A 23427-nucleotide genomic window follows, 5' to 3' on the forward strand; every position below is an offset into this window, starting at 1 on the left:
AAGGTTTACAGAAGAGGAAGAAGGAGATCAGAACAAAGAAGAGAAAATTGAGTGAAGTTGAGAGACTAAAAAGAGATGTGGAAGGTGATAAGAAGTTCGGGGTAAAAAGAGATAGAAGGAAAGGGGGAAAGTAGTGGGTAGGTGAAGAAGGGAATTAAGAAAGAAGTGAGAATGGAAATACTTAGTTGGAATGTGAAGGGAATAGGAAGTGTGAGGAAAAGAGCGACAATAAAAGAGGTAATAAAGAGGTATGACCCAGACATTGTTCTATTATAGGAGTCCAAGAGAATGGAGTTTAATAATAGATGGGCAAGGAGTGTATGGAAAGCTAGGGGGATTAGTTGGGTGGCTGCCCCCTCGTGGGGTGCTTCAGGGGGGATAGTAACAATGTGGAAGAGGGATGTGGTTGAAGGCTTGGAAGAGTTGATTGGAAAATACTCAGCTTCTGTGAAGTTTAAGCAACAAGAGGATGGTTATGTGTGGGTGCTTACAAATGTCTACGGACCAAATGACTACAGAGAGAAAAAGGAATTGTGGGAGGAATTGGCTGATGTCAGAGGGTTGTGGGATGCGCCCTGGTGTGTGGGTGGGGATTTCAATGTGATTAGATACTCGGAGGAAACCAATAAGACTAATCAGAGGGTGACAACTAGCATGAGGAAGTTTAACAGGTTTGTGGATGCCTTTGAGCTTAAGGAGATACCTCTAGCCCACAAGACATGTACATGGTCAAATATCCAATCTAGGCCCATCTGCTCCAAGCTGGATAGTTTCCTGTTCTCTCTGGACTGGGAAGAAAATTGGGGGAACTTGGCTTCTAGAGCTCTCCCTAGGGTGGCGTCTGATCATTGGCCCATAGTGATATGCAAGGAGGAAAGGAGTGGAGGACTTGCCCCTTTCAATTGAAAATATGTAGTTACTCCATCTTTGGTTTACCAATAGAGTAAGGGAGTGGTGGTATGAATGTAACCCAATGGTGGAATGGGAGGGGATGAGATTCCATAAGAAACTACAATTTTTGAAAGCAAAGATCAAGGAGTGGAATCTTTTGGAATTTGGGAGGATAGAAGAAAGAAAGAGAGCTCTGATGGACCAACTTGGAAGCCTTGACTCTAAAGAAGAAAGGGGAAAATTTGGAGAGGAAGACAATGAACTTAGAAGAGGTTTGAGAAGACAGTTAGAGGACTACCTGCATAAGGAGGAAATAAGTTGGAGGCAAAAATCTCGGTGTAAATGGTTGCAAGAGGGAGATAGAAACACCAGGTATTTTCATTCTTTGGCAGATGGAAGGGGAAGGAGGAACTTTATCTTAAAATTGGTAGTAGATGGAGTTGAGTTAATACAACAAGAGGAGATAGTTGGGCATGTGTAGAGCACTTTAAATCCATTCTAAGAAGGCCTGTAAGTAGAGGGGTGTGGGTAGAAGGATTGGATTGGCCAGATGTAGGGGTGGATAATAGGAGAAGGTTGGAAAGAAGGTTTGATTTGGAAGAGATCAAGGAGGCTGTGTTTTCTATGGATAGAACAAAAGCTCCAGGGTCGGATGGGTTCACAATGGCTTTTTATTAGGACTGTTGGGATATTTTGAAAGATGACCTTTTGTTGGTTTTTGAGGAGTTTCATAGGAGAGGAATTGTTAATCCGGGTGTGAACTCCACTTTTATAGCTTTGATTTCAAAAAAGAAAGATGCTTCCCATCCAAAGGACTTTAGGCCAATTAGTTTGGTAAATAGCATGTATAAGATTATTGCAAAGGTGTTGTCTTTGAGATTTAAGGAGGTATTGCCAAACATCATTGCACAAAATCAATGAGCTTTTCTGAGTGGAAGACAAATTACTGATCAAATCCTCATTGCTAATGAGAGTGTGGAGAACTTCAAGAAGGATAAAAAGAAGGGAGTGGTCTGTAAGTTGGATCTGGAAAAGGCTTATGACTTGGTGGACTGGGAATTTTTGAGGAAAGTTATGACCAAATTTGGGTTTGGGGCTAGATGGTGCAAATGGATCATGGGTTGTGTTCAAAATTGTCATTATTCAGTGCTAGTGAAAGGGTCAGTGGTAGATTTCTTTCCATCCATTAGGGGTATAAGACAAGGAGACTCCCTATCTCTTTTTTGGGGAAATTGATTCACAGAGCAAACACTAGGGGTCTCATTAGAGGTTGGAGAGTTGGAAGGGAGGAAACCTCCCTCACTCACTTACAGTTTGCTGATGATACGATTATGTTTTGTGAAGGAGGTAATGTGAGTTTCATCAGGAACATGAAATTGGTGATACAACTCTTTGAGCAAATGTCAAACTTGAAGGTGAACTCCGGGAAAAGTTGTGTAGTGGTGTGAATATGGAGAAGGGAGAGATTAGGGAGAGATTAGGGAGAGTGCAAAAGTGCTAGGATGTGAAGTTTCATGTTGGCCATTGAATTATCTAGGGTTGTCATTAGGTGATAACCCTAAGAGAGAGAGCTTCTGCAACCTGGTGGTGGAAAGATTTGAAAAGAGACTTGTCTCTTGGAAAAAAGAATTACCTTTCTCTTGGTGGAAGGACTACACTGATTAAGGCCACACTAGCAAACTTACCCATTTATTTCCTATCAGTGTTCAAAATCCCAGTGAAGGTTTCTAGCAGATTGGAGAGGATGATGAGAGATTTCTTTTGGGAGCCAGGAGAGGAGAAGAGGGATCATAGAGTTAGCTGGGAGGTGGTGACCAGGAGTAAAAACTGTGGTGGCTTGGGGCTTGGGAACATTAGAGAAAGGAATATGGCCCTTCTAGGGAAGTGGTTGTGGAGGTTCCCGTTGGAGCAGGAGAAGCTATGGGCTAGAATAGTGGCAAGCATACATGGGTTGGAGTACAATGGATGGGATGTTGGAATCAGAGCTAGGACCACAAGCACTTCACCTTGGAAAGCCATTCATGATTTGCTACCAGTATTCTCCCCTCTTATCGGGTATGATTTGAATTCAGGTAACTCCATAAAATTGTGGGAACAAACTTGGGTGGGGAATGCCCCTCTAAAGGACCAGTTTCCTTATTTGTATGCTTTATCTGATTTTAAAAATGAGCCAGTTTCTTCTTTCATCACCCCTTCCTCTTCCAATTCTGGGGTTGGGTGGAACCTGTGTCTAAGAAGGGCTGTGAGGGACTCAAACCTCGATAGTATTTCGAGCCTCCTCAAACTTCTTGATAATGTTTTCTTAGACCCCACTAAGGTGGACTCTAGAATTTGGACCCCTACCCCCATAGGCTCCTTTTTTTGTGCTTCCTTCTTCAAAGTCTTAAGCCAGTCCATCAGTCTTGTAACCCCCCCCCCCCCCCCCTTTCCTTGTTAATGAGGTTTGGTGCAGACCAAGTCCTAGGGTTGGTAGTTTTTGTTGGGAAGCCTATCTGGAAAGATTCAACACTGGTGATCTGCTCCAAAAGAAGAGACCCAATACTTGCTTGTCACCTCATTGGTGTGTTCTTTGCAAAGCAGATAGGGAGACTGGTTTTCACCTACTGGTGTCTTGCCAATTTCCGAAGTCAATTTGGGAGTGGGCTTTTTCCCTCTTTGGGCGTAGTTGGAAACCTCCATCAGACATGCAGAGCCTTTTCTCCCCTTCTTTTTTCAGGTGGTGTATGAAAAGGGGAAGGACTATGTGGAGAGGACTGAGGGCTGCAGTATGCTGGTCATTATGGGAAGAAAGAAATTCCAGGATCTTCTCAGAAGTTGAGAGGGGCGGAAGAACTGAGGGCTATAATCCATATTAGGGCTGTACAGTGGCTGAAATCCTTGGAGATATTCACTAATTACACAGTGGATGGATGCCATGTTGAGGAAATGGGTTGAGATTGCAAACTACACACAGACCAAGTCAGTAATGAGTGTGTCTTGGACCCCCCCACTTGTTGGATTCTTAAAACTAAACTTTGATGGGAGTAGTAGGGGGAATCCTGGACAATCAGGGATTGGGGGTGTTTTTAGGGATGAGAATGGGGTCATTTCTGCCTTGTTCTCAGGCCCAATTGGAGTGGGTGACTCCCTTAGAGCTGAGATCTTTGCAGTTATGCAAGGAGTCCAGAAAGCTAAGGAGATGAATATCAGAAAACTCGTAATTGAAGGGAATTCGGAGGCGGTGATAGGGTGGCTGAATAAAGACAACAATGGCTTATGGAATTACAGCAATGAGAGGAGGAAATTTAAGTGAGCTGGGTTAAAAGATCAACTAATTCCTTTGTTGATGGTTTAGCTAAACAAGGGGTAGAAAGGGATTCAATGTTTTGGGCTAAGCTGTAATTTTATTGTTTCTTCCTGTTCTTTTTCTTTTCTTTCTTGAGGGCCCAAGTTGTATTTGGAAGATAAGAGTGTTTGTCTTCCTTTTTGTAATTATTCTTATGTTGAATTAGTGGAATTGTTATTGATAAAAAAAACACTTAATGATGCGTGTTGCTGACTTGTTCAACTGTTTCCAATGACAAGATTATGTTCCTTGCACTTGTTCTATTTTAGTTTATTATTGGTCTTTTATTATTGTCACCTTACTAGGGGCACTCTTGTAATTTTCACACATTTCCAGCAACTATACAAGAGAGTGGGTGCCTCATCATGAGCACCACAATAGAATTTTCTCTTGCACTCCTCTTCTCCTCTCTTATTCTTCTTTCTTTTTGCTATCCTTTTCTTTTAATATTGGTTTTTTTTTCTTCTTTGATTAATCATTGCTGAATTATTCAACAAAAACCAGTAATTTCTTTTTCTTCTTTAAATGGATATGTTCTATCTTTATTTTCACAAAATCTTGTACATTCCTGAATATGATCTCTCTCATTTGTTTTTGTCTCTTCTCATCTACTTTACAAACAAGTTGAAATACGATCAGTTAATGGGTTGTGATAACTTAAATGTTTAATATTCTAATTCATCTATAACTACATTGTTGATTCAGGTACTTGGCGATTTGGTTGAATCTTGTGTGGGTGCTATCCTTCTTGACACTGGGTTGAACTTAAAAAATGTTTGGAAAATAATGCTTTTGTTTTTGGATCCAATTATGAGCTTTTCTAGCCTGCAACTTAACCCTGTCAGAGAACTCCAAGAATTTTGCCAATCTCACAACTGGAAGTTAAAATTTCAATATTCAAACATGGGAGAAAAGTTCTTAGTTGAGGCACAAGTGAATGGGAAAGATATCTGTTTGACTAGTTCTGCAATTAATATCAACAAAAGAGCTGCTCAAAAGATGACTGCACAAAAATTATTTTCAAAATTGAAGGTAGGGCTAAGTTGCAATAATGTATAACCTGTGGAGCTAAGTTGATTTTTGTTGATACTGTTCTCTATTGCAATTTTTTTTCTTTTTTCTGGTGAATGAAGCATTTGTTGCTATCTACAATGGAAGAAGCAACATCTTCTCTGCATATTTCCATGTGCCTTCCTTATATGCTGGTCCTTGCTCAAACAACCATTACGAGGAAAATAAACAACATTTTTTATCAGAAGAAGAAAGGATTTTATTATAATAAATGAGGAATTCTGTCATTGATCAAAAAATATAACAAATGAAGAATGAAGTTAGTAGTTAGTACATATAGGAGACAGGACTGCCAACCCAAAAAACTACACTCAGGATCACATAGCAGCCTGTTGAAAGCTGTTATTTTCCCAAGTACAGTACCGCAGGGGTACTATTGTATTTTTGCCCTTTTATTTTTTAGTTGCTGTCGCCCTAGTATATACAACAAATAGCTGGCGCTGCTAGCATGCTTTTGACTCTCAAATCTTTCTCCTCTCTTCTTCTCTCTCTTTTCTTTCTTCCTCTCTTCTTTTCTCCTACATCACTGCACTGATAACATGGTATCAGAGTGGGACCATTAGATCTGAAAAGGAGAGATCGCCCAGACTTCCAGATCTGCCGCCACCATATACAGTTTGAGTGATTGAAGATCTGCCACCATCATCTACAGTTCTCACGTCTGAAGTAATCTCTCTCTCCTTCCCTCTTTTTTTTTCTGGTCGTGCACTAGGGCAGAACCTGTATTAGGTCTGCTGATTGGATGTGAGGTGACCAGCACCTCTGTATTTCCTTTTTTTGTGGGGTTGACTGACCCCTGAAAAATTCTGTAGGTCGGTGAAGACCTTTTATGTGCTGCGATAGCAGCTTTTTTGCTGAACCGTAAGGTCAATGTGACCTGTACTTACTGTAACAGCATCCATGTTTGATGCGTAGATCAAGAATTGACCGGTCCGCCCTGTAACAGCACTGGTGTTTATCAAAAAGGGGCCTGCTAGTGCTGTAACAGCACCTGTGTTTTTCAAAAAAAGGGGGTAACAGCACCTGGTGTTATCAAAAAGGGGTTGTGTTTCTAAAGAAAAAAGGGGGGCTCCCTTTCTCCCTTGGTGTTAGCTTTTTTTTTAAAGGTTTTGCCCCACTCTTAAGAGTCTTTTTTCAATCTATAACCATGAGTGGAGAAGATTCTGCTACGTCCGGTGTTTCCTCAATGCAGAATGGAATGAGTGGGGGTGCAGACCTATCCTTTCCCATGGCTGTTATTCCTCTCGACGGTTTAAATTATTTGGAATGGTCAAGAGGAATCAAGTTGTACATTACTGCAAGCGGAGAGATAGGTTATATAAATGGGAGAATCAAAGAACCCAATTCTGGGAGTGTCGAATATGACAAATGGAACCAGGAAAACAGCATGGTCATGTCCTGGCTTTTAGTGTCTATGCAACCCCAAATAAGAAGGAACTTTATGTGGGCTGAAACGGCAAACGAAATTTGGGAACAGGCAAAATCAACCTATTCTGAGTTGCGTCACTATGCAAAGATTTATCAGTTACAAGCAAAATTGTCCACTTGTAAACAGGGGGAGAGGTGTCTTTTTGTGTACTACTCAGACTTGACCTCTGTCTGGAAGGAGTTAGATCATTATCAGAGCATGAACTGGAAGTGTGATGAAGATGCAAAATTATATAAGAAACTTGTATCTCAGCAGAGAGTGTTTGCTTTTCTACATGGCTTGAATCTTGCATATGAATCTATGAGAGTTCAGATCCTAGGTTGCAAGGATCTTCCCTCCGTCCAGGAAGTCTATGCTCTTGTACAATCAGAAGAAAGTAGAAGGAAATTGATGAACAGTTATGGAGGGGATGCAGTTGGGTTGGCAGCAAAAGGAAGTGTGATTACAGGTGGTGGGAATACCTTTAAGAGGGGGGACTCTCAAAAAAGGGCGGATGACAAATACAAACTGTGGTGTACTCATTGTTAGAAACCCCGACACACCTGAGATACATGCTGGGATCTTCATGGAAAGCCGAAATGGGCTCAAGATTTGAATAAGAAGCAAGGTTCAGATCAGAATAAAAAGTCAAGACAACAAAGTACAAGAAAGAACACTGTGGCAAACATGGCCTCTCAGGAAAATCAGCCCCCCATTATTGTTAGATAGCTATGCCCTTTAGCTTCAATCAGATTGATGTACCTTTTTGACATTTATTGTAAATGAATAAAGTACATAATTGATTCATGTCATTGTGGTGTGTTTCTGTGTAATACCCTTAAACTGGACACTTAATGAGACTCGTGTTAGTTTAGAATCTTCACAGCCATTAGATAGATCTTGGGAGATTTATCCTACTAAGGCTGACACTGATGTGCCGCCAAGTTGGTTGGGGTGGCTTGTCTCAGTTGTCAGGGTGAGACCTGAGGTACATGCAGTGTGGGTTTTCTTGAAACCCTGAACTGGACCAAAATTCCAGTATTGCCCTGGACCTTGGAGATAGATGGGAAAAACTGGAATGTTACACCTGACCCCTAGACTCGATTATGATACTGCACTGGGTGTAGGATTGGGCTGTCTTTGATATGCCAATCAGTGAGATCCTTAGAGGGGGTCAAAACTTGGGTATGTTGGGACAGTCCGAGAATTCATCTGAGTGGGTGATCATAGTGACAGGATCAGCCCCTTTGTCGGACAAAGTGAATGATCGGGGATGTACTCTCTCTGATGGCAACCTAAACTGCCGGCAGTTGATTTCAACCGTTGAAATTTGTTTTTGCAAAATATATATATATATATATTCAAAATTTTTGCAAAAGATTTTAATTCCTGGGATTCATGTGAGTAGAGAGTGCAACACTGTTCCTTGCAGCCGAGGGAGAGGTCCTCTCTTGTTGGGCAGTGTTTGATCATTATGGGCTGAGAGGTTAAGTGTAAGACCATTGAGGGTAATACCTGATGGGCTAATCTTGCATTTGCCCATAGTCCTTGGGTTTTCATAAGGTGGCTGGACCCAAGGACCATTTAGTGTAAATGTTGGGCCCATTAAGAGCCCATGGTGATGGACTCAGGGGTTCACTATCTTTTACAATGAATTCGGCCAGGCCTTGTAAAAAAGGTTGGGCTGAACCCATGTGGTTGATGTGTAGATCAATGTTTGGGTCCCACGCCATACAAGGATAGCTAACTGGGCAGCAGGTTAAGAGGTTAAGTGAGCATATAGACTTAATGGGCCTAAAGCCCATTCGAACTGGCTTAATAAGATTAATTAAATAAGGGGCGGTTCTGGGATTTGGATCAGCTGATACGATAAGGGATTATCCCTATCCACTCAAAGAGTCCAGATCCAAATAAAGATTTGGATCAGTAAACTCCTAATTTGATTAGGAAGGCTGATCTTTATCTGCAGATAAGATAAGGGATTATCCTTATCTCTTAAAGAGAGTCCAGATCCAAATATAAGATTTGGATTAGGAACTCTTAATAGGATTAGGAGAACCTCTCTTTAAGGCTATAAATAGGAGAGCAGGGCGGACCTCCAAAACGACTCATAGTCTGCTAAATCAAGAGAGAAGACAACACAATTTTACTACTCTTGTCTTCTGCCCTTTTCTTCCTGTTCTTGCCACCCCTACCCAGTTCGATTTCCACTTGTGGGAGTGATCAAGAATCGTTCTTGATATTGCTTCTTGCTAGAAGAGGCAATCTGAAGTTGTGCTTACTAGCCCTTTACTACATTCTTGCTGAAGAGTCGTCCTGTTGATTCTGCTTTACCTCACACTGTGTCATCTTCAGTGGGAGTAGATTTTGGTTTTCTCCTTGGGCGTAAACACCTTCGTTGGGAGGTACTGTTACTCCGTATCAGGTACATCCCTCTCCTCCCTTTTGGTTTCAGATTTGGTCTGGTTTGGTTTGGTTTCAAGATTGATCATTGAAAATGCAGTTTTCTAAAATAGGGAATGCGATTCCCACATGGGAGAGATAAATTTTTGAAATTTCGACCAACCTTCCTGCAGGGTTCGACCATCCATATGATGGATCTATCATCCCTTCAATTACTACTGTGACACCGACTCACGTCTCTAGATCTGACCCAAGGGAGGATATTATTAGTTCCTTCCATGACCATTTAGAGCTCTATGGTAGAGCAATTCGTCAGATGGACGCTCCTCCCTCGACTTCATTTGCATCTACATCAGGTAACTCTGCCACAGCTTTACATGTTGCATCTCATACCCCTGACACTCTCAGGATCATTGATTCTAGAGTGTCTAAACACATGACTGGTACGTCCTCTTACTTTTAAATCTATCACCTCCTTTCTGGAAGAGACAAGGTGAGACTAGCTGATGGATCATACACTACCATAGATGGTCAATGAACCATTTCTCTTCCTTTTGGCCTTACCCTCTCTGATGTCTTACATGTCCCGAAATTTCCCATTAATTTGTTCTCTGTTAGTAGTATTACTAATTCTTTAAACTGCTCAGTAACCTTTTTCCCTTCTTATTGTGTGATACAGGATCTGGCCTCGGGGAAGACAATTGGTAGAGGATGTATGGTGGATGGACTTTACATGCTAGAGAATAAGGCTGGTCTTCAAGTCACAGAGTCTAAGAGTCAGTCCTGTAAGAGTCAGGTATATTTATGGCATTGTCGTCTTGGTCATTTATCTTTTGAGTCTTTAAAAGTGGTGTTTCCAGAGTTGTTTAAGTTAGTGTCAGTTTCAGATTGTTCTTGTCAAATTTGTCAATTGAGTAGGCAGTGTAGAAATCATTTTACTTCAAAGAATAATAAATCTGAATTTCCTTTCCACATTGTTCATTCTGATGTGTGGGGCCCTGTTACTTTACCATCTAAGAGTGGCTACAAATATTTTATTACCATTATCGATGATTATTCTAGATATACATGGGTATATCCCATGCGGACCAGGGAGGAAGTACCAAAAATTATCCAAGATTTCCAATAGATGATCTTCACCCAATTTCAAATTAAAATCCAAATCTTTCAATCAGATAATGCCAAAGGGTATTTTCATAGTGATCTCACAGAATTTTTTGCTTCACGTGGTTCACTTCACCGTAGCTCTTGTGCCCGAACACCACAACAAAATGGTTTTGCTGAAAGAAAGAACTGACACCTCCTTGAGGTGGCCTGGGGTTTACTAGTCCATATGAATGTCCCGAAACAATTTTGGCTTGAGATTTTCCTTTGTGCTACCTATCTCATCAACCGTATGCCCTCTCGTTGGTTAGAGTGCAAAGCCCCACATGAACTTCTTTTTCCTAAGGCTCCCCTTCTTTCCATTCCTTGTGTGTTTCGTTGTCGTTGTTTTGTCCAAAATTTGGCACCTACTCGTGGAAAATTAGACCCTCGTGCTATTCCTTGCATCTTCTTGCGGTATTCTTTCACTCAGAAGGGATACCGTTGTTTTGATCCTGTTTCTCGGAAGTTTTATGTTTCCATGGACGTCTCTTTCTTTGAGAGTGAGCATTTTTTCCCTGTTTCTCCTCAGGGGGAGTGTAGGAATGAGGAGAAACTGGTTCAGCTCCCTCCTCTTCCTGATCCTCCTTTCGTGTCTTCTTTCGTCGTCACAAAGGCCAACCAAGTTCAAGAGTTGTGGAGAACCTAGAAGTTGTACCTCCAATGCCATCAAACTCTCCGGGGGTGGATCATACTCACTCAGGTATCTTAGTTCCTATTGATGTCCCTAACCCTATTGCTATTGATACCTCTGTTGCTAATGACCTTGACCTTCCTATTGCTCACAGGAAAGGTGTTAGATCTTGCACCACTAAACACCCCATTTCCCACTTTGTTTTCTATGAAAACATTTTACCCTCTTTTCGGGCCTTTCTCACTTCCATTGATAGTGTTCCTATCCCTAAGAATGTGGTAGAAGCTCTTTCAGTGCCTGAATGGACAAATGCTATGAAGGAAGAAATTAATGCTCTACATAAAAATGGCACATGAGAACTAGTAGATCTTCCTAAGGGAAAGGATCCAGTTGGATGTAAATGGGTGTTAATAGTCAAGCATAGGTTTGATGGCACGGTGGAGCGGTATAAAGCTCGTTTAGTGGCAAAGGGGTTTACACAAGTGTATGGAGTTGATTATGCAGAGACTTTTGCACCCGTTGCCAAGATGAACTCCATTAGAGTCCTTTTCTCCCTTGTTGCTAATCTCGATTGGGATCTACATCAGCTTGATATCAAGAATGCATTCTTGAATGGTGATCTCGAAGAGGAAGTTTACATGGTACAACCCCCTGGTTTTCGGGCTCAAGGTAATGAACAGAAAGTGTGCAGGTTGAAGGAATCATTATATGGGCTGAAACAATCACCAAGAGCTCGGTTCAGCAGGTTCCATGTAGCGGTTCAGCAGAAATGATACAAGCAGTGTCAATCTGGTCACACATTGTTTGTGAAAAGAGGGGGAAGGAAAAATTGCTGCTCTTATAGTATATGTTGATGATATAATTATCATTGGCGATTGGAAGGATGAAATCCAAAAGTTGAAGATTTTTCTTGCTACACAGTTTGAAGTAAAGGATCTAGGTCCTCTAAGGTACTTCCTTAGAATTGAAGTTGCCCGCTCACAAAAGGGCATCTTCATTTCTCAAAGGAAGTATGTCCTAGATCTACTCTAGGATACAGGAAAATTGGGAGTGAAGCCAGTTGATTCCCCTATTGATCTTAACCACAAATTAGGTGTCTGCCAAGGTGAACCTATCAAGGATGTGAAACAGTTTCAGAGACTATAGGAAGATTGTTATATCTTTCTATGACCCGCCCCGACATTGCTTATGCAGTCGGTGTTCTTAGCCAATTGATGCATGCTCCCAAGGCCACTCACCTTGAAGCAACAGAAAGAGTTCTCAGATATCTTAAGAAGTTTCCAGGTGTAGGCTTGTTGTTTCAAAAGCACGGGCATTTGAAAGTTGAAGTGTACACTAATGCAGATTGGGCAGGATCCCTGAATGATAGAAAGTCATTTAGTGGCTACTATACCTTTATAGGAGGAAATCTAGTTACCTGGAGAAGCAAAAAACAGAATGTGGTAGCTAGATCCAGTGCTGAAGTTGAATACCGGGCAATGGCTCATGGAGTGGCTGAAATTCTGTGGCTAAAGAATTTGTTGAGTGAGTTGGGTTTTCTAGTGGATAGACCTATGACCATATTCTGTGATAACAAAGTAACCATAAACATTGCTGCTAATCCAGTGCTACATGATAGAACTAAACACATCGAAGTCGACAAACACTTTATCAGAGAAAAGGTTGTCACAAGGGAAGTGTGCACTCCTTATGTCAGCTCTGAGGATCAACTTGCAAACATCTTTACAAAAGGGCTACACCACTCATGGCATCATGATTTATGTGACAAGTTCGGCGTGATTGACATCTATGTCCCAACTTGAGGGGGAGTGTTGAAAGCTATTATTTTCCTAAGTATAGTACCACAGGGGTACTATTGTATTTTTACCCTTTTACTTTTTTAGTTGTTGTCGCCCTAGTATATATAACAAATAGCTGGCGCCGCCAGCATGCTTTTGACTCTCAAATCTTTCTCCTCTCTTCTTCTCTCTCTCCTTTCTTCCTCTCTTCTTTTCTCCTACATCACTGCACTGATAACACAGCCCAAAACAATTACTGCCTCATAACCCCTTGCTTAGCAAGGGAATTAGCCAACCCATTTGCAGTCCTCACCCATTTAAATTCAGAATTTATGCCCTATGCAATACTTTCCACTTCCCTAAAAACATGTCTAAGAGTCCACGAAGTATATCTGTTACAGTTAGCCCATGAAACAATTTGCTTTGAATCCCCTTCCACCTGCACCTGTCTGTAATCCAATTGTTTCGCTAACCGAAAATAGAGCCAGTATCCTGCTTGCAGAATTCCTGAACAAACCCACTACTCCTGTCATACCTGGATTTCCAAAGGAGCTTCCATCAAAGTTCAGTATTACTTTGTTACCTTTTGGAGGTTTCCATTCCATCCTTACCTTTTCTTTTTCTCTTGAGGATTGTGATGGGGATTGGTCTAGTAATTATAAGCAAGGTTCAAACATAGCTGTCAAGGCGACGCCTAGGTGGGCACCTAGGCGACAAGGCGCCCTTTGAGGCTCGCCTCGCCTAATCACCAAGGAGTTTTGTACTATGTATTGTAAAATATTTTTTATTCACTATTTTTTGACATTATAATTATAAATAGGCACTATTAAACTAAAATATTCATTTTGTGTGTTTATATACTAATTTGTTTTTATTATTTTCTTATTTGTTAGGATTTAATTAATATAAACATTGCTAAATGCTGTATTGAACCCTCAAAGACTTTAAAACCTGAACCAATAAGGAAGAACTTAAAATTCTGTCTAATCAACACATTTTCTTTTCCTCCTACTACTAAGGGTTCAGCCCCTATATTTTTTGAATTTTCTTTTCCTTCTTTTTTTTTCTTCTCATGAATATGTTGATTTTCTATACTTTAACATGAACTCTATACTTTTCTTATGAATAATTATTAAGGAAATATGGCTATTGGTACCTAGGGATCTACCCTAGGATCTATGTTTTCTATATAAAAAATTTATCACTTAGGCGCCCGCCTAGGCGACTAGGCAACTAGGCACCCCCCTGATGCCTAGCCTCGCCTTGGTGCCTTGAAAACTATGGGTTCAAAATATTGATATGCTCTTGTGTAACGGTAGGGGCATATCGGTACTTAAATTAACGTGCTTTTATATTTTTTTTTTCAAAATTTGGTTTTTGGGCATATTTTTTTTTAAAAAAAAAGAGTGGTTCCCGAAACACCTTTAAAAAGGTGTATCGTGAAGCCACTGATACGATAAGCCTGATACGGGGCATATCGTATTGAAACTTTGAACCTTGATTATAAGACCTATTCTCGTAAGAAGGCCAACAAACAGGTTCTGATTTGGCATGGGGAAGACTCTTGGAACTTGGACTGATCTGATCAGGGGTATTTTCGTCATTTTGGCCAGTCCCATGTGGGCTTGGGCTATAGAATCTTGTTCCTCTAGCTTAGTAGTGCTTCTCTTTCAATTTTCAGTTTATTTGCATTAGTATGTAGAAAGTTATTATGTTTCTTGATGCACAAGACAAGGAGTGGTTTTTTTGTAATTATGGTGAACAGTATTCCGAGCCACACAAGTCACTCTATAAATAGATGTATTCTCATCCTTTTGAAGTGAACGAAGATTTCTTTAGAGCTATCTTGCAGTTTGTTATATGGAGTGATTCCTACAAACCCTAGAGTGATTCTAGGACCCCTGGACTCTTTAGCGAACAGTTGGTGGGCCTCAAGTGTTGCAAGGGTGACCTGTAGATGGTTCAGATGTTCCTCTCAATTGGGGCTGTAGACCAATATGTCGTAAAAGAAAACAAGGATGAACTAACGTAAATATGGCCGGAATATGTCATTCTTCAAGGCTTGAAATGTGGCTGGAGCATTGGTCAGCCCAAATGGCATGACCCGGAACTCATAGTGGCCATCATGTGTCCTGAAAGCCGTTTTGTGAACATCATCCCTATGTACCCTTATTTGATGATACCCCGCTCGTAAATCCAGTTTTGAGAATATGGTGGCTTGACTGAGTTCATCAAGCAGCTCATCAATGACTGGTATCGGGAATCGGTCTTTAATGGTGATGTTGTTAAGAGCTCTGTAATCAATACAAAACCACCACGTCCCATCCTTTTTCTTGACCAATAGTACCGGTGACGAGAATGGGCTGTGACTGGGCTGTATTATCCCTTGCTTAAGCATATCTTGAACTTGCTTCTCGATTTCAGATTTCTGAAAGTAAGGGTATCGGTAGGGTCTTACATTGGTTGGGGCTGATCCCGGCATGAGGGGGATGCAGTGGTCATGCTCCTGGCGTGGTGGCAGTCCTTGGGGTTCTCTAAACACGTTGCCATAGTGTTGAAGGAGTTGTTGTAGGCGGCTTTGGAAGTCTCTAGGCCCATCTGGGCTGCTGTTAGGCCTAGTCCAATTTGAGTCCATGTGCATGAATATGGGCTGATCTGGATCTCCTCTTTGCTTTGTCAGTGTTGCAAGACTGATGGGCCTTGGGCCCTTGCATGTTTTCCCTTGTAGATGGACTATAGAGTTTCCTGATGTGAAGTCCATGGTGAGACGGGCCCAGTCACAGACCACAGGTCCTAGCTGTCTTAACCATTGAATGCCTAGCACCACGTCCGCTCCACTGAGATGGAGAGGATATAGGTCCACCGCAAACTGGTGATCTTGAATCTTTAGTGGTAGGCCCATTCAAATGCTATTGCAAGATAGGTTGTTACCATTGGCCACATGAACCGTAAAGGTCGTGGGTTGAACCGGAAGTCCCATTTTATCCACCAAGACTTGAGTTATGAAGTTAAGGGAGATGCCACTGTCTATGAGGATTGACACTTGGCGTCCTAGGATCAGCCCTGCAACTCTCATTGTCTAAGGGGACGCAAGTCCCGTAAGGGCTTGTAAGGATATTTCAGGCGTGCCATTGGATTGTATTTCCCACCCTGGGTTAGACTCTCCGCAACTGGTGATGTTGTCTTCCTCTTTGGCATCTGTTTGGAGGAGAAACGCTTGTTGTTTCTTGCAGCGATGTCCCGGCCCAAATTTCTCTTCGCAGTTGTAACAGAGACCTTTGTCTCTGTGGGCTTGCATCTCTGCCCAGGTCAGCCGTTTGAAAGGAACCAGTGGGCCTGGGCCCAATACTCCTTCCTCCTTGTCAGGTGCTGTCGTCCTTTCTTGCTCCCTTCTTGCTCCGAGACCCCATGGTCGCTGCACCTTTCTTACTCGATTGAACTTGTCCTCATACAATCTGGCTAGTGCTACCGCACTGATGACCGAAGTGGACTGCATCGCTTTCACTTCCAGTCGCAGTTCTTCCTTTAGGCCGCCGACGAAGCTTCCCACCAATGCCTTCTCCGTCCACCCTTGGACTCTCACGGCTAGCCTTTCGAATTCCATCTAGTATTCTTTTACTGATTCCACCTGCCGCAGCTATGCCAAATTTTCATCAAGATCTTCGAACCTAGATGATCCAAAACGGACAGTCATGGCGTCCGTGAAGTCTGGCCAGGTTTGACGAGGGTGCCCCCTTCTGTACCATTGAAACCAGAGGATAGCTTCCCCTTCAAGATGCGCAGAAGCCAGAGCTACCCTATCTTGCCACGGTGTTTCATGGTAATCGAAATACCTTTCGGCTCTAAGAATCCAGGGAGTTGGGTCGTCGCCTGAGAAGATGGGGAAGTCAATTTTGGAATTCTTGTTGCCGCCCCTGTTCTACGGCTGTTTTCATTGCTGCGCTCTTCTCAGCTTCCTCTATCAGTGTTCGTTGTCCCCTACTCCAGTCGAAGGAGGAGAGCAGTGAAGCCTTTCTTCATTTCTTTGAGATCTGAAGACATTCGATGGATCTCTACCTCCATCTGATCCATTTGGGTGTCTATTGACGTGTTTCTTCTGTTGGGCATGCTGGCTCTGATACCAAATTGCTAGGAACCTGCCTAACTCAGGGCTCTTCGAGGGGCCAACCTCCTGAATTCTTGGAAGAAGAGAGAGAAAGAGGGAGAGAGAGAGAGAGAGAGAGAGATTAATGCTGAAAGAATCAATGTCCTATTCCCGTTCCTGCTTTACTACTTATAGTTTTACAATCTTGATTGTTACAGTTGTTACAAGGAAGTTGTTACAAGTGGATGGTTAGTTGTGCTGACGTGGCCTCCTCTTGTAAAACTGCTTAACTGCCTTCTGTTGGTCTGTTCCAGCAGTCTTGACATTAAGGGTCTGTTTGTTTGCTCTGAAGTCTAACATCTGAAAGTGCAATAATTACATTAAGAGGTATATTGGTATTGGTGAATTATTCTTTCCTCTGAACTCTGAATCCAAAGAATGTTGTTCTGAATTCTGAATTCTGAAAATTATCAAATATCCATTTTGACCCATATATGAGAGTTTTTATTTGTCTTTTTGGGGGTATCATTGGAAAACAAAAAGTTGTATGATTGTACTTTAAGAGATAAGAGATAAGAGGAAGGAACAATCATTTTTCTCTTAAAGTTGAAAGATTCCTCTTAACAGATAAGAGTTAAGAGGAAGGCCCTAAGTCTAGAAAATCAACATATTTATGAGAAGAAAAAGAAGAAAGGAAATTCAAAAAAATATAGGGGCTGAACCCCTATTTTTGTTATAGGAAAAGAAGAAAAGAAAAGGTGGAAGAAGAAGATATATGTTGATTAGACAAAATTTTAAGTTCTTCCCTTATCGGTTCAGATTTTGAAGTCATTGAGGGGTCAATGCAGCAGTTAGCAATGTTTGTGTTGATTAAACCCTAACAAATAAGAAATTAGTTTATAAACACAAAAAATGAATATTTTTCTTTAATAATGTCTATTTTATAATTATGATCTCAAAAAAATAACAATATAAAAATATTTCATTACACAGTATGAAAAACTGCTTGGTGACTGGGCAAGGCGAGCCTCCTAGGGTGCCTTGTCGCCTAGGTGTCGCCTTGACAACTATGGTCTCATCTCCCATCAAGAGTGAATTGAGTGATTAGTTGTTTCCTCCCTCAAAGGTTCACCAAGAATGACATCAAGACTAGTTACAGTTCCCTGCTAAGAATGTCAGACCTGATACATTTAGGTCTCAACTGCATTAGAAAATGCATTATTATGTTTCTGCTATTAAAGAGTTGTTTCATGAACTTGATTTAACAACCGAGGAATCACCTAGTGCACCAACTCATACTCAGTCCACAAGTTCACAAAACCTACATATTACTCCTACATTTTCTTCTCTGACTATAAGAGAAAAGATTTGATAAGATCCCACTTTTCTGTTAATGAAACTGAGCTTCTTCGAGGGAGCTCAACCTCCTGAAATGGCTACACTCAAGAGAAGGGAGAGGGAGAAAGAAGAGGGAGAAAGGGTAAGAGAAGAAGAGTTGGAGGGAAAGATCTCAACTGATCTCTCGAGAGGGAAGGAGAGATACTTATAGGTTTCTTACAACTGAATTCACATGGCTGCTAACAAACTAGCAATGTTTTCAACCCGTTGTTGACCTAGCCGGTTGAACCATTTGAGTTGTTACCCAGTCAAGATTTCGGATCTGGTTCAAGTAAAACCTGGAAATTGGTCAAAAACTGTTGACCAGTTCGACTTGGTGAGTGGGTCACAGGTTGCACACTAAATGTGTATGCAAACTTCCGGAGGCCATAACGCGCAAAGATGTCTGATTGGGGTGATCTTTGTTTTTTTTTATTTTGGGTAGCTTTTTGAAATCTGTGTCCGAAGGAGTCTTGTCCCACTAATATCACCAAAAAAACCCTTTCTGGCCTCAAATCACAATTTTTAATATTTTTTACAAATAAAAAATTAAAAACTGAATCAAAAAACATAAATTAAATATAAAATAGTACATATATTACATGTAAACATAATTATACATTGTTTATTGATAAAATACATGTGTATACATACCTATACACACACACGTATGCTATCTATAAAAGTGCGAATGGGTGTACCAGGCAGCCTAGCTTCTGGAATTTTCATTGGACAACAAATGCCTCCTCTCTAAAGTTTGAATTGGAAAACAATCTATTAGCAAAAATGTCATATTACATTTTTCATTTAATGTTTATCTATACTATTATTAAAAGTGTGAATAATGGTGCGGACTTTTGCTTGACTAAACTAAATTTTTGAATTTGGTCCTTCTAATTTTAAGAAAAAAAATGTAATTTGAAAAACCACTTTTCTCCTTATTCAAATCCCTCTCATCAAGTCTCATATTAAATATTAATTCTCATTAGCACTCATTAAATCCTATTCTTGACTAGAATACCCATATTTTTGAATTTGGTCCTCTCTAATTGGGCATATACAATATATATATATATATATATTAAAAGATAAAAAACAAAAATATACAATATATATATAAATTTTGTAGAGAAAACATTTGGGCATATATCTATATTAATGAACCATAATAAATGTAACAAATAAGAATAATTTTTATAGACAAAGAAATATAAAAAAATGTAGAAAATTTTGGAAACATATTATATACTATAATCATCATCACAAAATTTGTCATGTGCAAAGAATGTACACATATACTAGTACACACACACACATTCCTGATGTGGCATGGTCTAAACTATTCGACCCAGATGGTCGAACCGGTGACCTGCGACCCGGAGGCAAAAACAGTTTGGCCTCCGGGTCGGTTTTTAAAACATTGCAAACTAATGTTGATGTGGCCTTCTTGTATAAACATATCTGAGAGGAGGCACGTAACATGTGGTTTCCTTGTTGCTGGCAAAATGGGCTTGCACCCGAGCTGCTGCTCTTGGGGAGACTTGGGCCTGGGCTGGAGTCACAGATCTGTCATGGGCCTTATCAATATCAGTTTCAATTTGGTACGGCTGCGATAAGTTGGACTGCTGGTATACCTTCATCAAATAATCAAACATCTCATGTGCAGTCCAAAGAGCCCTAATGGGAATAACCACATTAGTAGTTACTGATCCAAAGACCCAAGAGGCTATCTTTACGTATCAACTCTCCACTCTGCACATTTTTAACATCTGAATCACTAGGTTTAGGGACTGAACAATGTACCCCTACTCCCTTGCCTTCAACAAAGAATTGGAAGTGAAACTTCCATAGAGCATAGTTGTTCAATCGAACCTGATAGATAAGAGTTCTCCTTTCTCCAAGACATTTCAGCAAAGGTTTATAGTAGGAAATAACTGTGAAAATTTGAGAGAAAAAATGAATTGATTGTATTGTCTTGGAAGGAGCATATACACAGCTTTATATAGAATTACAGAGCTAACTTACAGGGTGATAAAATAGGAAACTAACTTTTCCTAAAAAACTAATTTCTATATCAGTGGGATTCTCCAATTAATATCCCATGATTCTAGGATATCCCATGACTCTAGGAAATTAAGTTTCCTAAACCGATGGACCTAAAATTATGGAGAATCAATCAGAGAGTCAATCTTCTACTTTCTAACACTCCCCCTCTGGTGAATATGCATCTTTCATTCCCAGCTTGGAGATAACTCCTTGGAATGCCACACTGCAAAGCCCTTTTGTCAGCACATCTGCCAGTTGACCATTCGTTGAGACGTATGGAGTGCAAATTAATCCGCTATCCAGCATTTCCTTTATGAAATGCCTATCTATCTCAATGTGCTTTGTCCTGTCATGTTGGACGGGATTGTGAGCAATGTTAATAGCTGACTTCTTGTCACAGAATAATCTCATTGGACCTTCCCATCTGATCTTTAGGTCTTCCAAAATTATCTTGAGCCATAGTAATTCACATACTCCCCGAGCCATTGCCCTGAATTTTGCCTCCGCACTTGATCTAGCTACCACATTCTGCTTCTTACTCCTCCATGTCACAAGATTTCCTCCAAGGAACGTACAATAACCTGTAGTGGACCACCTATCCATGGGAGAGCCTGCATAATCTGCATTGGTGTATGCCTCTAGGGTTAATCCAGTATTTCTTTTAAACAAGATTCCTTTGCCAAGATTAGCCTTTAGGTAATGTAGTATCCTATAGACCGCCTGTAGGTGAACCTCTTTCGGGTTGTCCATAAACTAGCTAGCCACGCTCATGGCATATGCTATGTCTGGCCTTGTGTGGGCAAGATATATAAGTTTTCCTACTAATCTTTGGTACATTTCCCTATTCACGGCTGGATCTTCATTTGCTTCTCCCAATTTGTGATTTGGCTCAATCGGTGTGGAGGATGGTTTGCATGCTAACTTTCCTGTCTCTCTTAAAAGATCTGTTACGTATTTCTGTTGTGAGATAAAGATGCCTTCTCTGGAATGAGCTACTTCAATCCCTAGAAAATACTTCAATCTCCCAAGTTCTTTTATTTCGAATTCTCTGACTAGGCATCTTCTCAAGGCTTCCTTCTCCTTTTCATCATTTCCTGTCACAATTATGTCATCGACATATACCAGAAGAGCCGTGACTCCCCCTGCATCCGAATGCTTTATAAAGAGTGTATGATCTCCCTGACTTTGTTTGTATCCGATGGCAAGCATAACTTTAGTAAATTTTCCAAACCACGCCCTAGGTGATTGCTTGAGACCATATAGTGCTTTCTTCAACTTGCAAACTTTATTTCCTTTTAGATTTCCTTTGAAGCCCGGAGGAATATCCATGTATATCTCCTCCTCTAAATTACCGTGAAGAAAAGCATTCTTTACATCAAATTGCTCCAAGTACCAGTCGAAGTTAGCTTCTAGTGACAACAAAATTCTTACTGTATTCATCTTAGCCACTGGAGCGAATGTCTCCTGATAGTCAACATCATAGGTTTGTGTATATCCCTTTGCCACGAGTCTTGCCTTGTATCTATCTAGAGAACCGTCTGACTTGTACTTTACTGTGAAAACCCACTTGCAGCCCACGGGTTTCTTTCCTGGTGGTAGGTCAACAATTTCCCATGTTTGATTCTTATCTAGAGCCTACATCTCTTCTCTCATATAATCTTTCCATTTCTCATCAGATAATGCCTCAGATAAAGTATTAGGAATATGAATGGTGTTTAGACTAACTAGGAAACTCCTATGTGATGATGAGAATTTTTTAAAGGACACAAAATTTGCTAAGGGATATAAGGGATGTTTAGTGCATTCTCTTGTGCCTTTCCTAAGGGCAATAGGAAGATCTTGGTCAAATGCTAATTCAAAAGAAATTTTTGGAACTGTATTTACCTCATTCTTAGGATTAGGAGTTGAATCTTGAACCTGCACAAGATTAGGATCCTGGTTTCTTCTTCTTGAATATACCTGCAATCTCATAGAGTCACAAAGTTCATCATTCTCTGTCATGGGTCTGGTATGAATGGGTGAAGAAGTTGGTTTGGTTTGAGGTGGTTCGATAGGTGCAGATACGGATTGAACTGGTATAGATGCTGAGTTTGGGTGTTGAGAAACTGTAGGTAGACCAAGCGGGAACAAATCTCTGTCCTTATCTTCAATGAATGACAAGGACTCCCCCTGAAGATAAGGTTGAGTGAAATATGGTGTTTTTTCTTCAAAAGTGACATCAATAGAGACAAAGAATTTTTTAGTAGGTGGGTGGTAACACTTATAACCCTTTTGGGTGGACGAATAACCCACAAAAATACACTTGACGGCTCTTGGATCTAACTTCCCTCTATTATGGGTATGAACATGGACAAAAGCAGTGCATCCAAAGATTCTTGGGGTGAGATTATTTGTTGTACGTAGATCGGGATAAAATTGAGAAAGTGTTTCCATTGGTGTTTTAAATCCCAACACCCTCGAAGGTAATCGATTTATAATGTATGCGGCTGTAAGCACAGCTTCCCCCCAATAGGTTTTTGGAACATGCTGGTGGAAAAGTAAGGCTCGGGTTGCAGCTAGTAGATGACCATTCTTCCTTTCTGCTACTTCGTTTTGTTGTGGAGTATTAATGCAGGAGGATTCATGGATAATCCCTTCTTTTTGAAAATATGGGGATAAAGTTTGGTTGAAATAGTCTCATGCATTATCCGATCTAAATCTTTTGATTCTGACCCCAAACTGATTTTGGATCATGTTATGGAAATTTAGGAGTACACTACTTACATCTGATTTAGATTTAAGAAGAAAGATCCAAGAGACCCTAGTGCAATCATCAATAAAAGAGACGAACCATCGTGAGCCAGACACATTTGGAACTGTGGAGGGTCCCCATATATCACTATGGATCAAAAAGAAAGGGACTGAACTTCTCTTGTTACTGATTGGAAAGGGCACATGCATGTGTTTTGCAAATTCACACACATCACAATGAAAATATTCAACACTCAATCCTTTAAACAAGGAGGGAAACATAGTTTTCAGAATTCCAAAAGATGGATGTCCTAGTCTAAAGTGATGAAGCCAAATGGTGTCTTTGTTGGATGATGAAAGGAATGACAGAGATAACTTATCCTGGACAATATTTGATTTGCATGATTCTTCAAGATAGTAGAGTCCATTCTTCTCCTTAGCAAGTCCAATCCTCTTCCCCGAATCCTGGTCCTGAAATATACAGTAAGAAGGATAGAAAAGCACATTACAGTTCATGTCATGGGTGAGTTTTTGGAT

The 23427-nt window shown here is 40.7% G+C and overlaps 1 protein-coding gene across 5 annotated transcripts in view; it reads left to right on the forward strand.

Annotated features, from left to right (window-relative positions):
* The window catches only part of DCL4 (dicer-like 4), a 92987-nt gene that overhangs the window by 64605 nt on the left and 4955 nt on the right, over positions 1-23427 (forward strand). For 2 of the 5 annotated variants that reach the window (XM_088893404.1, XM_088893405.1), the window contains 2 exons: positions 4922-5248; positions 9778-9894. The exons of 1 other annotated variant lie outside the window; for it this stretch is intronic. In XM_088893404.1, the coding sequence (XP_088749530.1) occupies positions 4922-5248; positions 9778-9894 (444 nt within the window). Of the gene's footprint in view, positions 1-4921; positions 5249-9777; positions 9895-23427 lie in introns of those variants that run through there. 2 more of the 5 variants (XM_010247235.3, XM_010247232.3) reach the window with 2 other exon arrangements.

This window comes from Nelumbo nucifera, chromosome 8, assembly GCF_055504915.1.
Source record: "Nelumbo nucifera cultivar China Antique chromosome 8, China Antique-T2T, whole genome shotgun sequence".
Lineage (NCBI taxonomy): Eukaryota > Viridiplantae > Streptophyta > Magnoliopsida > Proteales > Nelumbonaceae > Nelumbo > Nelumbo nucifera.